The sequence below is a fragment of the Ambystoma mexicanum genome, chromosome 2q, assembly GCF_040938575.1.
Source record: "Ambystoma mexicanum isolate Mex_15411 chromosome 2q, UKY_AmexF1_1, whole genome shotgun sequence".
NCBI lineage: Eukaryota > Metazoa > Chordata > Amphibia > Caudata > Ambystomatidae > Ambystoma > Ambystoma mexicanum.
This window is the reverse complement of record NC_090924.1, coordinates 596,122,756-596,140,515: the sequence shown is the minus strand read 5'-3', so window position 1 is coordinate 596,140,515 and position 17,760 is coordinate 596,122,756. Positions and strand designations below refer to the sequence as shown.

The 17,760-nt window shown below is 41.9% G+C and overlaps 1 protein-coding gene across 6 annotated transcripts in view; it reads left to right on the top strand.

The window, feature by feature from the left end:
* Positions 1-16,148, top strand: part of LOC138569611 (sodium channel protein type 5 subunit alpha-like) — a 1,199,462-nt gene extending 1,183,314 nt beyond the window's left edge. For all 6 annotated transcript variants that reach the window (XM_069647738.1, XM_069647737.1, XM_069647740.1 and 3 more), the window contains exons 26-27: positions 399-669; positions 14,121-16,148. In XM_069647738.1, the coding sequence (XP_069503839.1) occupies positions 399-669; positions 14,121-15,358 (1,509 nt within the window). In that variant the 3' untranslated portion in view covers positions 15,359-16,148. The remainder of the gene's footprint in view (positions 1-398; positions 670-14,120) is intronic.
* Positions 16,149-17,760: the final 1,612 nt, after the last annotated feature.

Here is a 17,760-nt window from a genome sequence, read left to right as displayed (position 1 = left end):
CAGAATTGCCAATGGAATCCTAGGGACTCCAGGAATGGGGACTTACACTTCTGTTTCTGACATTTGTGAATGAGGATAGCACAGGGGCAACGCACTGGTCTTCGAAGCAAAACCATGCAGAAGAACAGAGGTTTGAATCTCGGATCCGGGCTTGGAACATGAACTTAGCTATGGTACTAGGTGCATTATAAAAAGGCAATTAAATAAATACATATGTAATCAAGCGGACGAGCCATGATAACAGATGGCAGAAAATGGCAGAAACTGAAAATGAGTTAGACGGTATTGCCACACTCGTAATGAGGCCCCTAGTATGTACCCCTCTTTTTGCATGTACATTTCATTTGAAGAAGTCCTTTTATCCTGCATGTTGAACTTGGTCCTGTTCACATTTTCAGAACAAATTACAAGGGTATTTCTTCGACATCGTCACAAGGCAAGCCTTCGATATCATCATCATGATCCTCATCTGCCTTAATATGGTCACCATGATGGTGGAGACTGATGACCAAAGCAGGGATACCGAAAATCTGCTCTACTACATCAACCTTGCCTTCGTGGTCATTTTCTCGGGTGAATGTCTACTCAAGATTGTGGCCCTTCGGTACTACTACTTCACGATCGGCTGGAACATATTTGATTTCGTCGTGGTGATTCTGTCCATTGTTGGTGAGTAGAAAAACACTGTTGGGGTAAGAGGTGTGGCTTGTTGGTGAAATGTAACCAGTGATTGCGGCTTGAAAGACCTACATGCATTCCATAAAACAGACCTTGCTGGTCTACTTAGCAATCCTTTTTTGCATTTACTTCTTCAAAAATGGGAGGCTTGCAAATGAAGCTAAAAAACTATGATTCGGTGAACATGTTTTATGAATGGTTAATGGTAGAAAATTCCAATCACATGTGTTTTCAGGCTTGGAACCCAAGCCAATAAGACATTATTTTTGTTGTCGCCATTTCATTGTTACATTTATACATTTTAGGCTTCTGGGGACCCCTACAAACAGTTCAAAACGATGAGAAGTCCATGATCCCCTGAGCCTTTCTTGGAATTAGCTTGTTTTCTGCAGGAAACAAGCTCCCTGGTGATACCTTATCCCTTTTAAAACGGGGTTCCAGCTCCCCATTCTTTGCGTAAGGTCCATGCATGGGTAATACAGGCTAGCTGAGGTGGAAAGTTCTGATATGAACATGCACAGCACACGGCAGTCATTCTAATTTAGTTCTGATGGTGGCAGTGAACTCACAGTTCGTCCCTTTCACGCCCTTCATAGTTTGTTTACTTCCCTCCTGTGTGATGTGCCTGTGAGCTTTGGCATATTTGCCCCTGGAGAAGAAAATGAGCTGCTGCCCCTCCCCCATTGCTATGGGAACCTGGCTCATATTAAGCAGTGTGGACCATGACAAGCCAACACATCAAGCTTTGTTGGTGCGTCCCACTGGATCAACAACAACAAAAATAATAATCGTTGTTTTCATGTATATTTATTTATTTTGTTTGCAACACGCTTCATGCACACAGAGTGTCATCCAGCCTCAGGGCCACACATCCATCCCTCTCCAGGGGGAGTTGATTTTGAACATAGAGGGTTTGTGTGAATCTTCCCGGGATATATGATCATCCAGAGTGATATCCTTTTATCCAGGGCACTCTCACAGCTGACCTCCCATTCCATGAACTTTCTGACCAATGCCGCTGGGAGATTACATTATGCCTTGCTTTCTTCTTATGACAAACTACGGTGACTGGGGAACCTAGGTGTAGGATTCATGCTGGTGCCTTATTTGGGTCCCTTACAAGTGCCATTATAATCTATTAGCAAATACACAAAACCCTAGAATACACTCTCTCTGGGCCGACTTAAGCTTTCACCGCAGAACAATGAAGAGGCTCTTCCCTATTGTCCAGGATTGCAATTCACCAGATGACCTCCCTGGTCTGGACTGTTGGCCATGTGAACGCTTTGAAACACTTGCCTTGTGTATCGGCGCTTTATAAATAAACGTTACCATTACCAAGCCTCTCACATGCTCATCTCCCTCATCCCTAGGATGCTCTTCTCCTGTTGTACAGGACCTCGGTGCATCCTTTGAGTGCCTGTTATATCATTGGACTCCAGAAAACCTAGGCTCCCCCAATTTCACGTTTTAGGCCACCCTGAGTGAGTGATAGCGCTGGAAGGTTCCTTTCTCTATGCTATTTCAGAGACAGCAGAAAGGAACAAAAGAACACTTGTTCAGCCCTGCAGGTTGCATTTATCATTCCTACACTCTGTCTCAGCATGTGATGTCAAGGCGCACACTCACAACAATCTCAAGAGAACAGTTTGTGTTCTCTGCCAATCAGATATCAGCCAATCACAACTGGCACTCACTCTGAGGAGAGATGCACTGTCCTTGAATGGGTGTGTTATCTAACGTTACACATGGGATTCTACTCCTTTTTTGAAATGGGGACCCCATTCGTTGACACATTTGGGTGAGGCCCAGATGTTAACTCATTCATGTAGTTCTATAATAATCATGATTAGAGTGTGATAGTGGGTTCAGTCATGCCCAAGATCACCCCAGGTGCAGCATTTTTAACATAACGTCCTTTTAACAACGTTTTTTTACTGAATTTCATAGGTTTTTATTAGTGCAACTTAACCATAACGTCCCTTTAACAAAGTTCTTTTTTACTGAATTTCACAGGTTTTTAGTAGGGCAACTTAACCATACCATCCCTTTAAGAACTTTTTTTGCTAACGGTCATCGGTTTTTAGTAGTGGCACGTAACCATAATGTAAAGTAACTTCTGACTTAATTACACACCTTGCGCAGAATGCCACATGACCATATGCTGGCGTACAGCACAGTGACGTGTCCGAAAATCCGTACACACTTAACAATAAGATATATGCCTCGTGGACAGTGTATATATATATATATATATATGTATATATGTGTATGGATCAGTCCTCTGGAAATGGATCTCTGAATTGCCCCTTCATCGAAACACTTCCCTTTCCCATCACAGCTCTCAATTAGGCAGCTCCACCCACCATGCCCCCCCGCATCTCTGCACCACAGCCATACACCTAGCCTACAACGCAACAGGACCTCCTTCTCACCTTTCTGATGCCCCCTCCCCAATTTCTTCCTTGGCATCCCGTTGCTCTTTCTGCCTCTGCATGGTGCACACTGCCACACAGTCATAGAAAGGGGACCAGACATTGTAGGACTTTGTGTTCAGTGCGAAGACGCATTGGTGCTCCATCGGTCCACAAATTCGGCGTGGATGGATTCAGTGAATATGAGTAAAGCCATGGAAACGCCAGTATGCAACGCCTTTGTGTTAGAATGGCTCAATGATAAAATTTGAACAAAATATATGAGCGCAAGAAATGCCCAATCACCAATTTCAAAGCCGCTTGTAGAGCTGACAGTGAGATTGGCAAAAGGATGGAATAGGGTTCCTGGTGGGGCAGATAGGTATATTATAAGTCATATCAAATATCATGAATGACAGGAACATGCTAATGAACACCCACGTTATTAGATATGGGAGAGAAATGGTCTATATGAGGTGTGCATCGAAAAACCCATCCTTTTCCTAGAGCTGAGGACAGTCTCGGGAGGATAGCTCAGAGGCAACATGCTCGCCTTGGAAGCAAGACAACATGGAGCACCACAGGTTTGATCCCTGAGTCCACGCTTAGAAACCTCTGGGTGTTAAGCGCGTTATAAATAACCTATCATATCACATCATATCATAGCAGAGGACTTTAAAGCACCTCTGCTGGACTGATGAAGGCCCCTCTCTCTAGGGACTCCCTGCAGCTTCTCTGGACCTGATCGAGCATCCTTCATCTGCACAATTTCGATACAATTGTGAATCCCTTGCCTGGAACATGCAGTGTGTGGAGTAAGTTTACAGACACCTGCTGCCTTGCCAGGTTCGATTGGCCACATGGAGTAAGACGTCATCAGTGATGTCATCAGTGATATTTGTGATGTCATCATTGATGTCCTGGGTGTTAGTTTTAGCAGGGAATGGTGGTGGCGCGAGTTATGGTTGCTTAGCTTACCATAATTGGCGAATTTCAGGGATTTTTAGATTTTCCTTGTAACCATAACGTCCTTTTAACAACGTTTTTTTACTGAATTTCATAGGTTTTTATTAGTGCAACTTAACCATAACGTCCCTTTAACAAAGTTCTTTTTTACTGAATTTCACAGGTTTTTAGTAGGGCAACTTAACCATACCATCCCTTTAAGAACTTTTTTTGCTAACGGTCATCGGTTTTTAGTAGTGGCACGTAACCATAATGTAAAGTAACTTCTGACTTAATTACACACCTTGCGCAGAATGCCACATGACCATATGCTGGCGTACAGCACAGTGACGTGTCCGAAAATCCGTACACACTTAACAATAAGATATATGCCTCGTGGACAGTGTGGAAATACATTTCATATTGATGTAGGAACGTCGACCTTCAACATTTCCCTTGCACAGCTCCAACACGTATTGGTAGTCAGCCATTAGCAATGTAGTACACATTACATACTTTTAGCAAAAGTTCTAGTTATCTGAAAACAACATCAGCTAAGGCCATCCCTCCTCCCCAAGAAACAGCAGCACTTCTGTAATGAAGGAGCATGAGAAACACTGCCCCTACCTTACAAATAACAAATGCACAACATTTTCTGCCGTCCACCTTCCCCCCCATATTACTGTTTGGTGCCTCTTTCCTCATTTCCGTTAGCAAATTTCCTTATTAGCTGACCTACCAAAAAAAAACGCCATCTGTAAACAAAGTAAATGTTCCTTTAAGAACCACCTTTCACAGTGTAAACATATATTTTTTTTAAATCGCATCTACTTTATATTTCTCAGTAAACGACATAGACGTAATAAGATTTGCAATTAACAATCTAGATTTACAAAGCAGTAATGTGTGGTACTAAAAATCAGGATTTCTCGTTACAATCCAGCCCGCCTGCGGCAGCCCGATTACAAAACTAAATCCTTTTCCAAGATGGCCACCATAGAAAGGGAAGGCGGTTGTTCCATACATGTCCCCTCTTCACTTTCCATGGCAGCCTGCAAAATGCAAAAATACGTGCCGTGACGCAGAACCTGAAAATTAACATACAGCGACGTACAACATAGCACGTTACATTTTGAAATAATACATTGTTTTTTAAAAGAAAACATTAACATTTTAGAATTTGTGAAGTAGTTTTATTTCACAAGAAACTGTTTGAGACTATCGGACTATTCCCATTTTCAATCAAAGAGTAACATTGTGTCTCTGTACGTCATCGAAAATGTTAATGGTGAGGCACACGTTGTTCTTTTCCCATACACAAAGTATGCATTTTCGATAAAGCAACCGCTTTGTTCGCACAGTGATTTCCAAGACGTCGCCATGACCTTTGGCCTACACAACCATAAAAGATGTTATGTTATTCCTAATGGCCACTTCAGCGTATGGACAAAGGGGGCCGGCGCGATCATTCCATAAAATTGTGACGGACAGGCAGCCGGTGACGATCAGTTGCATCTGGCGTCCAAAGAAGCCATCACTCGGCATCTGGAATCCATGGCAAGCACAGTGAGGCAGGATGTAGCTGGTCGGAAAGCGTAAGAGAAAGTACGTATCAATACGCAATCTTTAGCAAACAATTTAAAAAAAGACAAAAAGAACGTGGAAACTAATACACAAATCGAAGTGGTCATACATGACATTTTGAGGAAATATTAGCGCTGAACATGGGTAAATCTAGTGACAGGCTACAAACGCCGAGAAGCTGCACTCCATAACTTTAAAAAAAATGACAGCTACATACAAAGATGGTACTTCGGTTACAAAGCCAAAGTTAATGGTCAAGTAAAAAAAAATACATCTCGTGATTTCAAAAAAGACCAAAAGAACGTGCAAAGTTATACACAAAGCGATGGGGTCAAAAATGACATTTTAAAGAAGAAATATTAGCGTTGAACAAGGGTAAGTCTAGTCATAGCCTGCAAAGGCGGAGAATCTGCGCTCTTCATAAGTGAAAAAAAAGACAACTGCACAGAAAGGTAATACTTCAGTTATATTGTCAAAATTATTGTTCTGGTAATAACAAATTTAAACTCGGTCTGGTGTAGAGTCGTCAAAATTAAACTTACATGATATTTACCGCCTCCATTGGTTTTGGATAAAGTCATACAGCAATGTATTTGCAGCAAAGATTCTGCGTGAAATGATATTTCATGTGCCTTACAAACGTTTTTAAAACATAACCTTATAAAATGGTATTTTTTTGCAAACTTTCACTCCCTGCATTGTTGCTTAATTTTCCCTTGCGCTCAAGGTCAAAAAACAATTGACCCTTATGGGATTAGTGGGATGCGTGGGCCTACTGAGCTCATAACCAAAAAAGCAAAGCAAGTGACCTTCTCTCAGAATGCAAATACATTCTCACTTTGCAACAACATATGAGAATCCATTCATGAGAACTGCTACTCCCATACACTTGCAAAACCGCAGTTTCCATCAAACAGTGCAGGTGGCTGCCTCAGATTTCAAACTCTAGGACGCCAGTCTGACTGCAATATTATTCTAAATACATTGTAACACAGATGCAGTAATTCCTCACCGTATATTGAGCAACAACTTCCAATTTAACGTATGACTTTGGTGACAATAAAACACCACTTTTTGACTTCCTGCTGCCACATCCCATCCCAGCCTCATTAACGCTCACATTCCGAAACAGTATTTCATAAGTGTAACAAGTGCAATGGTGTCTTGTTTTATATGTGTTACCGGTGATATCCGGGTACACGAAAACACGAACAAAAGATGGCGGACGCAGCAAAAAAATCTGACGCACTTCACGCTGTTCCACAACCAATCAGTGAAAGCGTCACATGTCCGCGGACATTACGCTACGGATTAGCCAATCAATTTCTTGTCCACGGAGCGAACAGGGAAGTGTGACCGTGGAGCAGACATAGATCTCACTAATTTTTTCGAGACATACTTTTTGATTGTTTTCACGGAAACTACTGGACGAATTGTCACCAAATTTACAAAATCACGGTTTCGGGATCAAGATCCTGCCCCTGCTGCAAATTTGGTGAAAATCCGTCCAGTGGTTTGGTCTGTAGGCGTGCGCAAAGTTTTTCCCCCATTTAGTCCATGGGAAAAAAGATGTTTTAGGACCCCCTCTATAACTTTTCCTCCCCTGGACCAAACATCACCAAATTTTGCAAAAACATTCAGAGTGGCCCATATACTTATTCTGCTAAGTTTGGTGTGGATTCGTCCAGGGGGGGGCGAAGTTATAAACCGCCCAAAAAGTGCTCTTCCTATGGAAACAACAACTTAACCATAACTACACAGCCACTACAGTGGCTGTGTAATATATATATATATATACACAAAGATTTATGGCAGAATTGGTACTTTATCTGAATAAATGTCTCTGTGGGCCACTGTAGAGCCTCCACCCATCTCCACAGTCCATCCATATATTAATTTTGCACGGTTAATTTTCATCCAATCTCAAAAGAGATCTTCAAAAATATCATAGAACAACTAAAGCCAACTCGTTGTTGAGGGGATTTCTGCTCCTCCTTGATAATAAAAACCTGCCCGCCTTCTCTTAACAAGGCAATCTGCATATTTGTTAACAACTCATTGTGTGAAGGGATAGTCCCAGATGATCTCATACAAACCATGGTCACTCCTATTCTGAAAAAACCTGGAATTCCAAGGGATAACCCATTGAATTATCACCCGATAACCAATACTCCGTTCCTATTCAAAATACTGGATAAGGTTGCATACAGTCAGATTTCGCAACATCTAAATCTGTATCCAATCTTGAACGCTCACCAATCAGGATTCAGGTGAAACTTTGGTACAGAGAATTCACTTCTCGATTTAAAGTCAAGATTATTGGATCGACTAGATCAAGGTTCCCTTTCTTTGCTAATATAGCTCGATCAGTCAGCAGCGTTTGACTTGGTCGAACATTCCATATTGACGTCTAGACTGTCCGAGGTGGCCAACTTTTCACCCTTGGCGGTTTCTTGGATTTCCTCCTTTTTGTAGAACAGACACAGTAGAGTCCGTTCAGAAATCGCAGAGGGCTTGCCCATCCATGTCCCTTCGAGGTGCCACAGGAAGCCAGTATGTCCCTGTGCCTGTACAATATATTCATGGCCCCTTTCTTTGCTGATTTAGAGGCAGAGGGGGGTCATGTTCTTGATCTATGCGGACGATACACAATGTGTTGTCCCGCTTTCTGGTTGTCACTGTCGGGATGAACTAGAATTAAACAGAATATTTGATCTCATAGAGAAATTGATGCTCAACAACAATCTGGCTCTTAATAAAGGGAAAACTGAACTGATGATAGTGGGTAGTTCAGCTTCCCTTACTAAGCTCGATAGGAAATATGGGTCCTTCAGGCTAGGGGCTGATGATATTATTCCTGTCCCCAAACTCAAGATTCTGGGGGTCCTTGATCAGTCATTATCTATGAGTTCCCATGTTACCAGCGTTGTCTCTTCTTCAGTATATTATGTTAAACTGTATATCATTTTAGACCCCTAATAACACAGGCTAGTGCGGAAACAATTGCGAGAGCCATAATAGGGGCCAAGATTGATTATTGTGGTAATCTATTGGTTGGTCTTTGCAAGCCGGAAGCTCACAGGCATCAGACAATTCAAAACAGGGCAGTAAGAGTAGTGATGGGCCTGACCCGACGAGTTCACGTATCGGATGCCAGGCGATCACTTCATTGGTTACCAATAGAAGCATGCGCTAAGTACAGGATACTAGTTATAACATTCAAATGTAGGCTAGGCCTAATGCCATCATACTTGCATGCCTCTGTCACTGACAAAGTTAATGGCAGGGCGCTGAGGTCTTGTGGACAGAGGTATCTGTTCCTACCTCAGAGTAGAACACCAAAAGCCAAGAAGGGTGCTTTTCATTTGGTGGCCCCAAAGCTCTGGAATCAGTTACTGACAGCACTAAGGTGCAAAAGCTCTCTCTCTCGGTATTTAAGAAAGAATTAAAAACACATCTGTTCCCCTAACTTTAGCCTGGTTCCCTTTAGTCATCTGCCTTTTTGAGCCCTGACTTAATGTGTGATACATGTTTTGTGTTATTGTCCTGTCCAATTGTCTTCACCTTTATGCCTCAGGGTCCATAGTGTGCATTACAAATAATGTAATGTAATAATATACCCACATCTGTCTCGGAAGGATAGCTCAGGGGCAACGCGCTCGCCTTGGAAACAAGATGACACGGAGCAACACAGGAGCAACACAGGTTCGATCCCCAGGTCCGCGCTTAGAAACCTCTGGGTATTAGGTGTGTTATAAATAACCTATCATATCATACATATATTTCAGAATGTTTTTCATTTCAAAAGAGTAAATTAGCTTTCCAAAGTCATCAATAAGCAATAGTTTAATAAGTTTCAAAGTAAAATTCCTCGAGTCTTATCTTCCTGTAGAGAATTTGAATATATGAGGGGATATGAATGCCACAATATGCCACAATACCTTTTGTAAAGGTTTCATAGGCATTATTCTTTTTTAAATTCAAGAGTTTTCAGTCAGAGGATAGCATGACTCCTGCAACCCTTTCAATCTGCTGCGCCCCACACAATTCGGTTGGATTCTAGTAAGGTTGCCATCTCTATATGGAAGACTTTAAAACAGTGATTTGGCCACCAGTGTATGCAATTGCCAATTTCTTATGTATGCATGACACGAGCTAGCCTACAGCTGTTAACCACAAAGTGAGCAACAGCATGCAGAACAGATTTGAGTGGAACCATAGACAACTTGCACACCTGCCAGAACTAAATGACCTCTACCAAGCTGGTTGAAATACAAGGACTTGTACTCCTCTTTCCATGCACATGTATTTTACGTTTGGAATCTAAAACAACCCAAAGATATTTTGTTTGCAAAATTAGCAAGGGATACATTCTGATCAGGGTCAGCCCGATTTGAAGAATACATTCAGTGGTCTGGTGTCTGGCAAGCACATCCCTGTCCATGTCATTTGCTAGGGCAATCCAATGTGATTGTGTCACCCATGTTCTAGGACCTTTCCTTTGAATCACTGGGGGTGAGGGGTTATCATATACAGCTTAACCAAAACCACACACGTTGATGATGTTCCCAAGTAGATACACATAAAGTAATGCCTAATTCCATAGTGGACTGGGCCTCTATTCACAATCTCAAGCCAGCACCTCTAAAAGGTGGAATTCTCTTGTAAACATTTACTTAGGAAGCCTGGCAACTACAGTAATCATGGCCATTTTACTAGTGGTATGCCCAGCTAAATCCATCTAGAGTAATGTGCTACCTAAAACATCCCAGAATGATATCCTAGCTTTAGACTGTTACATTGTGGTGCAGCCCCTGATGTCACCCAGGAGTGATTACAGGAACGTGCAGTTGGCGGCCTCCCCTCAGTGAGGTACTACATGCATCAACCCACTCAGACACCAGCAGCCATGCAGATGCAATTCTGATGTCACATCCCTGGCCCCTATGGATGCCAGGTCCATATTTAGGATAGGCTGAATGATTTGCAGGATACATTTAGATCCACTGTCTTTAATTTAACCTGCAGCGTGTCTGTAAGGTGTTGTGGACTAGGACTTCCAAGATCCCTCGCCATTGGCTATGCTTACTATGGCTGGTGGGCGTTGTAGTACAAAACCTCGAGATAGCAAAAGTTTGCAGACCGCTAACCAAGGATTCTCTCCTTATCTCACAGAAATAGGACCCTAATTAGCTCTTTCATATGACAAAGCAAAGATTGTAGTAGCTATTGACTTTGGTTTTTACTTTTACTCAAAACTCACCGCTCTTTGCGCTACAATTGCTCCTTCTTCTTTTTCTTCTTCTTCCTTTTCTAGTCATTTTGCTGCTTTATCATCGTTTTCTCCAATTTCTAACTCTGACACTATGCTCTTGCTAGCTTGTGCACACCCTACAGCTTTGCCTACTGATCCGATTCCTTCTTCACTTATTCCTAAGGTATATTCTACTCTAGTTTCTTATTTATCTTCTCTTTTTAATATTTCTCTTCTTTCTTTGACTTTTCCTTCTTCATATAAACACGCGACTATTGTTCCTATCCTGGAAGAGCCTTCCTTAGATTTCTTGCTTCCTTCTAACTTTAGGCCTTTATCCCTCCTACCCTATCTATCAAAGCTTCTTGAACGATTGGTTTATTGGTTTATTCTCAGGTTTCCTCCTTTGTCTCTGACTATTCTATTGTTCCCGCTTTCAATCTAGTTTTTGCTCATTTAATGCTATTGAAACTGCTCTTCTTTCTGTTTGTGACTTGCTACTTTCAGCATGATATATGATATGATATGATAGTTTATTTGTATCATGCTCATACACAAGTGTTTCAGAGCGTGACAAGGCAAGGGAGGGGAACAGGGGAGAGAACAACAACGATCTTACTAGGCCAGTGACATTGAGAACGCGCAAGTGCATGGAAATTCAAAACATTAATCTCTTTTAATTCTACTGGATTTATTTGCTGCTTTCGAGACCTTTGACCAGGTACTCCTTTTGTCTTCTCTTCTCTTGGATTCTCTGACTCTGTTCTTTCCTGGTTTCGCTCTTAATTATCTAATTGCACCTACTCTGTGGTTTGGGCCGGTAAGTCTTCTACATCTGTCTCTCTTCTAAACGCGGATTCACAGGTCTCAGTTTCATCTTTTCTCTCTACACATCTCCTCTTGCTTCTATAAGTCTCACCATTTTCTTTCGTTTTCTTCATTTACTCCTGCTATCCATGATACCTTGCCATCCTGTCTTCTAGCTATTAAATCTTGATGGCTGATCATTATCTCGTCTTAAATTCCTCTAAAACAGAGGTTATTTTCTTTCCTGCTACTACTATTCCTCCTTTTTCTCCCCCTGCCACTATCCCTTGTCCTCCCTTTTTGCTTCCCATTTCTTCTTCTGCCCCTAATTTGGGCCTTTATCTTGAATCTGAGCTTTCATTTTCTTGCCATATTTATTTACTCTCACACTCATGTAGCTTTCTTTTCAATATTCGCAAGGCTAGGCCCTTTCTTACTTTCAATTCAGCTTGACTAATCTCATCACATATTTTTCTCTCCTATTCTACTGCCCATGTATTCCCTTTGGTCTTGCGGTCTCGTGATTGGCTCCTTTCAAATCAGTCTTTAATTCTTCTGTTCGTCTTTTATGCTCTCTCTCACCTTGTGACTCTTTTTCTTCAGCATTATTTCTCTTGGATGTCTGTCTTTCAATTCTAGTCTTAAATTGAATTTCCTTTATATGGTATGGTTTTAAAATGTCTTTATAATTTGCCCCCTCCCATATCTTTCATTTCTGGTTTCCTTTTATGTTCCTTTATGATCAATTGAAGCCTCCTTGTGCTCAGTCTCGATTCCGTTCTTTCTCTTTACTTGCTCCTTTACATTGGAATGCTCTTCCCCTCTCCTTACGCTCAGGTCTCATTATGAGTTTGGAGGTATTTCAGAGTTAAATCCTCTGAGATGCCAACAAAAAGATTTACAGTTACCACCACTTGGTCCCGTGGATTTACCACTGGATTACAAATGGTGGTAGGCTGTGTAACTCCCCATTTTATGGGGATTTTTGGCAGAATTACCACTGGTGGAATTAAAAGTGGTAACTCTGCTGATTTTACAGAGCAAAAGTCATGCTGGAGGTAAATCCTCCACTTTTCCTCCACAAATCAGCAAAAGTCATGCTGGAGGTAAATCCTCCAATTTTCCTCCAAAAATCAGCAGAATTACACTCATAATTCCACCAAAACGTACCATTTGACAGTGCAGGGAAAATGATGGTAATGGAATTACCTCCACTTTTTTCCCTGCACTGCCAAACTCGTAATGAGGCCAGCCTCATTACAAGGCTGCCACAAGTATTTTATTTTTTACCATGTCATTACGGCCTTGCGGGACCCAGTATTTGGCCATTCCTGGGTGCCGGGAAAAGTTCTTCCCCATTCCCATTTGAGCCCCATAGGGCTCAATGGGAATAGGGGGGCCGGATGCACTGTTATCAACGGTGCCGGTGCATCCGACATGCTGTGCTTGCGGGTGCCTCTCTGCCCGCCAGGTCCAACCTGGCGGGCAGAAAGGCACCCGCAAGCATAACCCGTAGTTTGCCGGTCTGAGAACTACGGTACCGGCAAGCTTAACTGCACCGTAGTTCCCAGACCGGCAAACTTATAATGAGGCCCTATATTCACTCTTTTGTTCTACTAATAAAGCTTACCTTCTTGGTTGAGCTCATGCAATTGCAATTGTTTTATTGTATTGTGTTGTGACACTTGTACAGCGCTTTGAGGTATAGCGCTTAACGTATAAAAATAAATACAAATAAAAAATACAAGTCTAAAAAATGCCAAAGTTCAAGAGGAAATTAGTCCTGCATCATTCATTGTCAAGTCTTGCTGCAAATATCTAGTATTCTCTTCCAGTTACCCTAGACTTTACCTAATACATTACCATCTTCAAAAATAACTACAAACAGCCTGATTCAAGCGACACCTAACTCAATTACTTCCGACACCCACCAAGTCTGAACTACCTTGCATCCCAACGTGCATGTTGGTCTCTTAATGGTACTTTCATCAATCCTGCATGCACTATCTACGCTCCCATTTCTACCCACCCCTGAACCTATTTCGCCATGTCATTTGCTAAGGGTTTAGCTGTCATACACCCAGTTAGTAGTCCGTTTTGTGCTAAATGCTCAGATAATATGCTGGCAAAGGAAAAAACGTAATCGAAATTAGACAAAAATTGGATAGACTATGCAAATTAGTTAGGTGTTTGTCTAAGGTGGTCATTTGTAGATGTTCTCAATTTACTTTGGACTCCAGTCCCCCCTCCCAGTTTGTCTTCGGATTTATGTGAATATTTTGGAGTATGCAATTGTACATCATACGTTTGTTTACAACCACAACACCTTAACTCTGCTTTATTTGTGCTAACATTTTGGTGTGTGATCCGCTTATTGCACTTTGCAAGAGTATGATATTTTTGATACTTTATTAAAACCATGTTCATTTCATTTTTAGGGGTTGTACTTTCCGACATCATTGAAAAATGGTTTGTCTCTCCGACACTCTTCAGAGTCATCCGTTTGGCTCGGATCGGCAGGGTGCTTCGGCTTATACGTGGAGCCAAAGGAATACGGACTCTTCTTTTTGCCTTAATGATGTCCCTGCCGGCTTTGTTCAACATCGGCCTTCTACTTTTTCTAGTCATGTTCATTTATGCAATTTTCGGAATGGCCAACTTTGCCTACGTCAAAAGGGAAAGTGGGATTGATGACATGTTCAACTTTGAAACTTTTGGCAACAGCATGATCTGTCTTTTCCAAATCACAACATCAGCCGGTTGGAGCGAATTACTTAATCCGATATTGAACAGTGAACACCCAGATTGCAACCCTGACAAGCCCAATATTGGGAGCCAAGTCAAAGGGGACTGTGGAAACCCTTCTTTGGGGATTTTCTTTTTTGTTAGCTATATTATTATATCGTTTCTTATTGTTGTAAACATGTATATAGCCATTATCCTTGAAAACTTCAGTGTTGCCACTGAGGAAAGCACAGAGCCTCTGAGCGAGGATGACTTTGAGATGTTTTATGAAGTCTGGGAGAAGTTTGATCCTGAAGCGACTCAATTTATTGAGTACGCCGAACTTTCTAACTTTGCAGATTCACTATCTGAGCCTTTACGCATACCAAAGCCAAACAAAATAAAACTGATCTCAATGGACCTGCCCATGGTCAGCGGTGACAGGATACACTGCCTTGACATCTTGTTTGCATTTACCAAGAGGGTACTAGGCGAATCTGGGGAGATGGATGCCCTGAAAATACAGATGGAAGAAAAGTTCATGGCTGCCAATCCATCCAAGATTTCCTATGAGCCAATCACAACCACCCTCAGAAGAAAACAAGAGGAGGTTTCTGCTTGTACCATCCAAAAGGCCTTCAGAAGGTACCTGTTTTTCCGCTCCATGAAGCAGGCCTCCTATCTGTATCGCCACCGAACTTGCGATGATAGCATCCTTGACGAAGATGCCCCAGAAAAGGATGGTCTTGTTGCCTTCATGATGAACGAACATTATGGCCGGCAACTGGACAAGGTAGAATCGGCGTCTTCCACGTCATTTCCGCCATCCTATGACAGCGTAACCCGAGCCACCAGTGAGAACGGCTTCATGCAAATGGGCGACACTAGCAGAAGCGACGACGTCCTGGATTGTAAGACATACACTGACACAGACAAAGAATCTTTTGTTTAAATCTTGTTTGCAATATTGTTTACAGAATGTTATAAAAGGGAAGCAGCCCTTCGGTTCAACATTCATCACAAAGAAACACTGATGGTCCTCACTCTTAACCCCCAGAAACTGATACCTTATAACCTTTGAGCCGGCTATCATCTTTTTCGCTATATATATTTATTCCGGAAGAACTTGTGCGGAGTCATAGCAGTTATAACGCTGGTGTGATTATAAATATGCTGAACTGTAAAACAGTACATGCAATGTATTTCTACATCCAGACGAAGCCTGACTGCATACGTTCATCTAAGGTCTTACCCACTTTAGTGTTTAGTTTTGGCGATGTACGACCTTGCATTCTAATAGAACACGGAATATCACACGCTGCTGTAGCACAATGTAACAATGACTGTATATGTTATGAATGGTCTTTCATAAATTTTATTATATTTGATATTTTTTTACTTAAAGAAAATTGTCTCTTTTTCCAAAGGAGGTGGGTACTGTAGATCCGTACACAGATCGCTCTGCATTCTAAACTTTGAGCAAATGTGGTTTCTGTACAACGGGAAATGGTCGGACCATTCCTGCTTGCAGATGAAAACTCTTATTAAGAATTCTGTTTATTACAACCTGACATGTCCCATGTGGGAAATGTAATTGCCTGGCATGAGTAATACAAATGAAGCCTGTTATAGGGGGAGGGAGCAATGGCACAATAAATATATTTGACCCTTTCTACCCTGCAAGGATTTAGATAGTGAAAGACAGTTCTTGTAAAAAGTATTAATAAAAATTTGCAAAACAACGTTCCGTATGTTTGAAAATGTGCCTTGTATATTGTGAAGGAGCTGCGAAGATTGTAGCAATTTATCATGACATACATGAAAGTTAAATTATGTTTGTTGGCTTTTATACTGCACAAATCACCACCGTAGTGTTCTTAAAGCACCAAGACCTTGTCCATTTGGGTGAACTGTGACCCCTCCCAGGGTGTGAATCAAACCGTGGTCTGCAGGATGAAAAAGCAAAAAAGGACAAGCTAAGCAGGAAAATGCAAAGAGGGAGAAATGAGAATGAATTCAGGAGTTACCTATTTTCATATTGCGAGACTGATGTTATAAAAAGTGGCCATGATAACTCTGATGGGCCATCAAAGGCCTAATTGTGCATCAACAACGTGTGGCATCATATTTTTTCATTAAATAGCAATTAAGAATGTTCAGTGAATGATGTATTGACTTATAGAAGAGTAGCTATCAACTTTGGGGATGCATTTCAAAATGGAGTTTTCAGTGCCAACTGATTGACAGTGAAAGCAAGCAAAGCTCCAGCTGTCTGATGCCACTCGGAAAGCTGGCATAGAATTTACCTGAGAGGTGATAGCTCGGCATTTGTAATTTTATGTTGTGTATGCTCTTCGCCTTCATCCCATTTCCAGCTCCTGCACAGTCCCTATAGACCATTGTAGCTTTATACACTGTGTGTAGCTTTGAAGCAAGATTGTATGCAACTCTCAAGCAAACAGACAAAGTATTTTGCTACATGTTGGGAAATGTTATGTTATCTTGCTTTTGTACAGTGCTTCCTGCGATAGTTTATGGTGTTCAAGTGCCTTTGCCTGCCAGAGAGGCAAAGGAGGAGTATGATAGTACATTCCATAGTGGTAGTGAGGAGCATAGTCTGATAGATAGTTGGGATGAGAGTGAGGATAGATAAGATGCTCAGGAAGGCATGAGAAGGAAAAGATGGAGGAGCAATGTGTACAAATGCACTGAATTTCTCTTGGGATTTAACTGTATTTTCTGTGGGGCTCATGGTCAGCGTCTAAAGGGGAGATAGCTGGACAGGAAGTGTTGGCTGGGCCATGGCTGTATATCTGGAATGTACTGGCTTCCATGTGATCCTGAGCATGTGACCTTCGTGAATACCTAGACAAGCACTATTTGTTGGCACCCATTAATTAGAGCAAAACAAAAGATGTGATGGCTGGAAGGTTCAGAACGAATCCTAACCTCTGGTATTGCTCTGGGCAACCCTCCGGACCATTGTTCCTCGTCTCTCAAGCATTACAAAAGGGGAAAGACGATATGCAAATCAGACTTGGACCCACCCCAAAAGGGTCTGTCCAGTTCAAACTGCTTGGTCACATCCCTTCTGCACAAGACCATAAGCATCCCCAAACATGTTTCAGCCTTGTTAGGCCTCATCAGTGAGGAGTAGCTTGGGTCTCCAGACCCAGCAGGCACAGGAGCCACATCTGGGCATACCCATCCCACTCAGGCGACTATAACAAAACAACAGGTGTGATCGCTGAAAGGTTTAGAAAGAATCTTAACCTCTGGCATTGTTCTGGCCAAATCTCCAGACCATCGTTCTTGCCTGCCAGGCCATTACAAAAGGGGAAAGACCATAAGCAA